Here is a 7,580-nt window from a genome sequence, read left to right on the forward strand (position 1 = left end):
GTATGAGGAATTAATAGAAATATTGGGAAAACGAGTCCAAAAAGAAATAGTAGCTCAAATTAATAATAGTGACACAAAGTATTTCTCAATTATTATCAATTCAACTCCAGATTTGTCACACGTTGACCAATTAGCTGTAATTGTAAGATATGTTTATAATGGACAGCCATATGAAAGATTTTTAACTTTTATACCTATTACAAATCATACAGCTCAGTCATAATTTAATACAATCAAAAATTATTTGACAGATATTAGTCTTCTGATAGAAAACATTCGTGGACAGTCTTACGATAACGCAGCAAATATGAGCGGAAAATATAGCGGACTTCAAGCACGTTTGAAGGTGATAAACAAATATGCTGATTTTGTAACTTGTGCAGCACATTCTCTAAATTTGGTAGGGGTAGAAGCAGTTAGTATAGTAACACCAATTAATGATTATTTTGGGATTTTGCAACGATTATACGTATTTTTTTCTGCATCGCCACACAGGTGGAACTTTTTAAAGAAAATGCTAATTTACAATTTTCTTTAAAAAGTTTAAGTATTACAAGATAGTCAATGCATTATGATTCAGTTAAAGCATTAAAAAATGGCTACAGTGATATTTTGATTGAAAACTCTTAATTATATTCATGAAGAAAGCGAAGAAAAGCTTGATTGTAAATAAGAGGCAAATATTTTATATAAGAAATTAATAAAGCTTAAAAATGCAATTTTAACAATAATTTGGGAGGAGGTTCTTGAACGTTTTAATAAAGTCAGCCAAATTTTACAAACCCTTGGGCTCGATGTTTCTGAAGGCTATGAATTAATTTTCTCATTAGAATTATTTGTAAAAGAAATGCAAAAAAATTCAGAAGAAAAAATGAACGAGTTCGAAAAAAAAAGCTAAAAATTTGAGTGAAGAAACTACAGGAAATTAGAATAATTTAAAAAAGCGGCGAAAGACACACATTTTTAATGGCAAGGACAAGTTTCGGGTAGAGGTGTACAATGTCCTTTTTTATTCTTTAGCAAATAAATTATCGAAAAGAGGAAGAGTATACAAAGAAATAAATAAGAAATATAAATTTCTTTTGAATATAGGAAAAAAAGATCATTCTCATATAGACATGGAAAGCATTAATTATGTCATTTCATTCTACAATAATGACATAGATGCTGGACTAATAAATGAATGTACACAAATTAGGGAATATCTTCAAATTACAAATAAAGAAAAACAAACAAAATATTCAAGTATGCTTAAATTAATATACGAGTGAAATTTGATAGATGTTTTTCCAAATTTATATACCGCATTAACGATATTTTTAACTTTACCAATAACCAGTTGTGAGACCGAAAGAGCATTTTCAAAATTAACATTTATTAAAAAAAAATATTGCACCACAATGCTGGAAGTCAGACTTAATTATCTTTCAATTTTGTCAACTGAAAATGACTTAACAAAATCAGTATCTTATGATGAAGTAAAAGAGAATTTGCAAATAAAAAATGCCGCAAACAAAAAATTTAAATTTTATTATGTTTATTGTTATTTTTATGAATTAAAATGAATTTATAGTTTTTCTAAAGTTTATTCCCAAACAAAATTTTACGTACTAAATGCGTATTCAAGCAAAATAATACCTAAGATACGTAAATTTACGAGTAGAGTACGTATTCAATAATACGTATTTCTTAATCTGTATCTTTACGTTTTAATGCGTATTTAGACTTACAAAATATATATCAAGGTTAAAATACCTATTTTTACGTATTTTAAAATACTTAAGGTTTTTATTTTTTTAATCTGTTACCGTTAGTTAAATATGGCCAACGCGCTTTGCTTTTTTATATAAACGAGCAGACTCAGAAAGTTTAGAATTTGTTATTTAGATTGTCAGTTAATAAAAAAATTGTTATTATAAAAAAAAAGGAACTAAATTTATAGTTTTAGGCAGTTTTCGGTGAAATAAAAGCAACCTTTTTATGTCATAAGTTACGATATTGTTTTATGTTTTTAATGCAAAATTTGCATTCAAAAAGTGTTAAATACTGACATTGTTACAATGTCATTATATACAATGATTGCATATAATATATGCAATCATTCTATATAATGACATTGATTTAATATATAATGACATTGTATATAATGACATTGTATATAATGACATTGTATTTAATGACATTGTATATAATGACATTGTATATAATGAGATTGATTATATTATGACATTGATGTATATAATGACATTGAAAAATTAATTTAGAAGTTAAACTTACATTCAACATATTATGCTGAATGTAAGTTTAACTTCTAAATTAATTTTTTTTATTTCTTTATATTCTATATTTAGTATTTTATATATTAAGTTTTTTATTACAGAATGTTCAATATATAAAAGTTTTACATTTTGAAATATAAATACTAAGTAAACTATATAATGGACCATAAAGAGTTAATTTTATATTTATATATATATATATATATATATATATATATATATATATATATATATATATATATATATATATATATATATATATATATATATATAAGGGGACCTTAGGATTTATCCTATAAAATTTTTTAATCTTTTAAATAATATATGATGGATTGAATAATAATTACAAAAAAGAAGCATGTTGAAAAAGTTAAGAAATTATTCTACAGAATCTTTTGAAATTGGTTTAATAAAAAACTTTTCTTCGCAAAAACCTATTTTATAACTCGGAAGCGTACTCTAATACTTTAAACATGCTCCTTTGATGTAATTAATAATAAATCCAACATATATTATTTAAAAGAATAAAAAATATTATACGATAAATTTTAAGGTCCCCGCCCCGCGTTTAAAACACCCAACATGCCCAAAATCGAACTTAGGGGACCCTAAAAATTCTATATATATATATATATATATATATGTATATTTATATATATATATATATATATATATATATATATATATATATATATATATATATATATCTATATATATATATATATATATATATATATATATATATATATATATATATATATATATATATATATATCTATATCTATATCTATATCTATATATATATATATATATATATATATATATATATATATATATATATATATATATATATATATATATATATATATATATATATATATATATATATATATATATATATATATATATATATATATATATATATATATATATATATATATATATCTATATCTATATATATATATATATATATATATCTATATCTATATCTATATATATATATATATATATATATATATATATATATATATATATATATATATATATATATATATATATATATATATATATCTATATATATATATATATATATGAGGAGTGGACTAGCAAAACCAGATAATTCACTTTTTTTTTTAAAAAGACTTAGCAATGTTTTTTTTGTAGTATTAATATTCCTTCATCTTTACAAATAAAAATTATATTTAAAGCAACTGTTTTAATAACATTTTACCTGCCTTAAGTTATTCTGTCCGTGCAAAATCAGATAAAAAATTATTGTTGATGCAAACTAAGTCAAAAATTTTATCTAATCAATACTCTGTTTTAAAAATGCTTAATAAAAATGGAGGACGTTATTTAAGAAAAAAACTATATGCAAAAAAAATTCACTAAAATCACAAAAGCCATATTTAAACAGTTACAATTGAGTTTTAATATATCAATCCTATAAAAATATTAAACATTAAAATTACTCATTTTCTAAGGCAGAGGGGCGTTTTGCACAATTATATTGATTATTAAAATTGTCACTAGTCAAGTTGAATTCATAAAGCTTTTTTGAAAACCAGTTAGAAAGAAATTTCGAATCAAAACCAGATAAAAATAATAATTGGCATGCAAAAGCAGATAAAATGTTTTTTCATTTTGTAATAAAAGTAAGATCAAAGGAGCATGATTTTTAAATTTTTGTCTTAAACATTCTTTTAATGATATCTACTGTTTCACTTTTAATTTTTTAATTTTTAGCTATTCGATTTACTGGAAAACATTTTTTGTCATTACCTCACAATGAAAAAAAAGTTAGGTATCTGGTTTTGCAAGTCCACTCCTAATATATATATATATATATATATATATATATATATATATATATATATATATATATATATATATATATATATATATAAATATATATATATATAAATATATATATATATATATATATATATATATATATATATATATATATATATATATATATATATATATATATATATATATATATATGTATGTATATATATATATTAAGGTGGTTCTAAAAACAACTTTTTCTGAAAATGACTGCTGGCACCCCCTGAATTTGTTGTATATAATTTAAAAAATGCTAGATTTAAAAAATGTGCCAGGGTGCCAGCAGTCATTTTCAAAAAAAGTTTTTTATAGAACCACCTTAATATATATATATATATATATATATATATATATATATATATATATATATATATATATATATATATATATAAATATATATATATATATATATTTATATATATATATATATATATATATATATATATATTTATATATATATATATATATATATATATATATATATATATATTTATATATATATATATTTATATATATTTAAATATATATATATTTATATATATATATATATATATATTTATATATATATATATATATATATATATATATATATATATATATATATATATATATATATATGTATATATATATATACATATATATATATATAAGGGGTCCGCCATCTAACTTTTTTTTTTAACTAGTTCTTATATCGTGAATGGTAACACTTAGCTCATGTCTGATTTGACAGATAATTAGTTTTATCCTTCCGCTGAACGAATATGGTTGTGTATACGCTTGAACAACGCTGGGAAATATTGCGACATTACTTTGAAAATCATGGTAATGTTGCAGAATGTGTGCGAAAAATGCGTACGGATTTTGGAAGAAGAGAAGCACCGTCAGCTCCGTATGTTCGTTATCTTGTGAAAAAAGTGAAACTGGCATCCTCATCGATAAACCAAAGCGTTAAAAGCCAAAAACAGTGCAAATACCCGAGAATACTCCTGCTGTGGCAGAAAGTGTGCGTGAAGCGCCATCAACATCAATTCACCGTCGTTCTTAACAATTGAACATTTCGGAGACATCATTGAGACGAACTTTGCATAAAGACCTTGGTATGACGCCATACAAAGTCCAATTGGTTCAGGAATTGAAGCCAACTGACCATCCAATGTGTTTTCGCTTCGCTATGTGGGCCTGCGATCGACTTACAGAAGATGCCAATTTTGCCAAAAAAAATCATCTTTTCAGATGAAGCTTATTTTGATCTTGGCGGGTATGTAAACAAGCAAAATTGTCGCATTTGGGGCACAGAAAACCCGCACGCATACATTGAAAAGCCGATGCACCCAAAATGAGTCACTGTTTGGGGCGGATTTTGGTCCTAAGTTATAAAATATATAACAATGTTCAATTCTTACAAAACCTGTTCCTTTGTCAAACGGGTATATAGCAATGGTTTCATCGTTTTTTATTTCTCTAAAAGATATCCTCTGTTCTTTTGTCAGATTGTTATTTATTTTTTTCTCCGTTTTTAGTATTCTTAAAACATTTTTTCTTAAATTTTGTGCGTTTTCTACTTTGTTGTTGTATTCTAATTTTAACGCAGAAGACTCTGTTGTTGTTATAATATCCATGTATGGTATCGACTTTAAAGATGGTACAAAATTTGGACCAAGGTTTAGAAAATCATTGTGACTTATGGAAATATCTTATGGAATCTTTTCTACAATTCCATGAAAATAATGCAATTAAAATGGCTTTGACACAAAATCCGGCACTTAATCTAAAATCATTTTTAAGATACGTTGACGATAGTCATGCAAGATTTCCTAACATCAAACAAGCAAAACAGTTCCAAGATATTTTAAATCAACAACATCCTGCAATACAATACACAATTGAAGTTGAAAACGAAACAAAAACGCTTAACTTTCTTGACATAACCATTACAAATAACACACTAGGAAAATATGAGTACAAAGTATATCGAAAAGAGGCAATCACTAACATTCAAATTAAACCGCATTCAAATCACGATCCAAATATTTTAACAGCTATATTTAAAGGTTTTCTCCACAGAGCTTACTCCATCTGTAGTAAACATCATTTGCAAAACGAAATAAATTTTTTAATTGACATGTTTATTGAAAATGGGTACGATGAAAAGCTATTGAGGAATATTACACACCAATTCCATCAAAAAAGACAAAATAAAAACAAAATTCCATCAGAATGCAACAATCTTCCTGTAGCGTCTTTACCTTTACCAGGTACCAGGCCTTTCACCAAAACTTCGAAAAATATTCCGAAAAGCAGGGTACAGAGCAGTATTTAAATCAAACCCAAATTTAAGATCTTTAATAACATCAAAAAACAAAACAAAACTACCAAGTAACAGCCAACCTGGAACGTATTTAATAAAATGCAACTGCTCCAAAGTCTACATAGGTGAAACAAAAATGCAGGTAAGTACGCGGATGCATCAACATCAGAAGAGCATTAATGAAAACAAGCCTAATCAATCTGCATTAGCATATCATAAAACCTTTTGCAAAGAAAATATTATTTGGGAAAAAACAAGAACGTTAAAAGTAGAAAATAAAAAGTTTGAAAGAAAAATTAGAGAGGCGTTAGAAATACAAAACAACATGTGCTCTGCGCGAAACGGCGGAATTAACCTTGATGAAGGCCAATATGTAAAAACTATGTTTTGGACGCCATTTTTAAAATTTAAAAATCAAAAGAAGCCATTCAACCGCTGACGTCAATAGTAACAATTTTATATAAACTATAACGATTAAAAATTATTGTAACATTTTACAAGCTGATGATGCTGGTATCTATAACCCAGCGAAAATTTCTTATAAAATAATATTATTTGTATTGAGAGAAACTGTATTTCTTGATGTTTTAAAATAATATACAATATACTCTCATACAAGATGTCATCTTTCAAAATATATATATATATATATATATATATATATATATATATATATATATACATACATATATATATATATACATATATATATATACAAACAAAGGGATGTCCATGCACGTCCTGAAGATATTTGTTTTGGACCAGCAGACGTCTTGATTGGACGAACGGAAAATGTCCAAGAGACGTACCAATTTAAATGCTTTTCGTCTCTCCAAAGGGACGAAATATACACGTAATTAGGACGTCTCATGAGACTTTTTACGGACGCACGTCTGATGTCTTAGGGATGTCCGAAGGATTTTCATAGCCACTGGATTATCTTTGAGACATCTTGTTTTAGGTTTTATTTTTTTAATTAGGGTAAAAATCTGCGCTTTATGACAACGTTATATTAGTTTCCATTAATAATGCTAATTAATAACTAATCAAGTTTAAATTCTCTTTTGCTACGGAGAAAAATAGTTATAAAAAATGACAAATAATAATCTTACAAAAGCAAAATAAGTTAAAATATGATTTAT

At 24.8% G+C, this 7,580-nt stretch overlaps 1 protein-coding gene across 1 annotated transcript in view; it reads left to right on the forward strand.

Moving 5' to 3' along the window:
• The window catches only part of LOC136092013 (uncharacterized), a 2,184-nt gene extending 913 nt beyond the window's left edge, over window positions 1–1,271 (forward strand). Inside the window, exons 3-4 of the mRNA XM_065819734.1 lie at window positions 252–419; window positions 1,093–1,271. Coding sequence (XP_065675806.1) covers window positions 252–419; window positions 1,093–1,271 — 347 coding nt within the window. The remainder of the gene's footprint in view (window positions 1–251; window positions 420–1,092) is intronic.
• The last annotated feature ends 6,309 nt before the right edge of the window (window positions 1,272–7,580 follow it).

Source organism: Hydra vulgaris, chromosome 15, assembly GCF_038396675.1.
Source record: "Hydra vulgaris chromosome 15, alternate assembly HydraT2T_AEP".
Classification (NCBI taxonomy): domain Eukaryota; kingdom Metazoa; phylum Cnidaria; class Hydrozoa; order Anthoathecata; family Hydridae; genus Hydra; species Hydra vulgaris.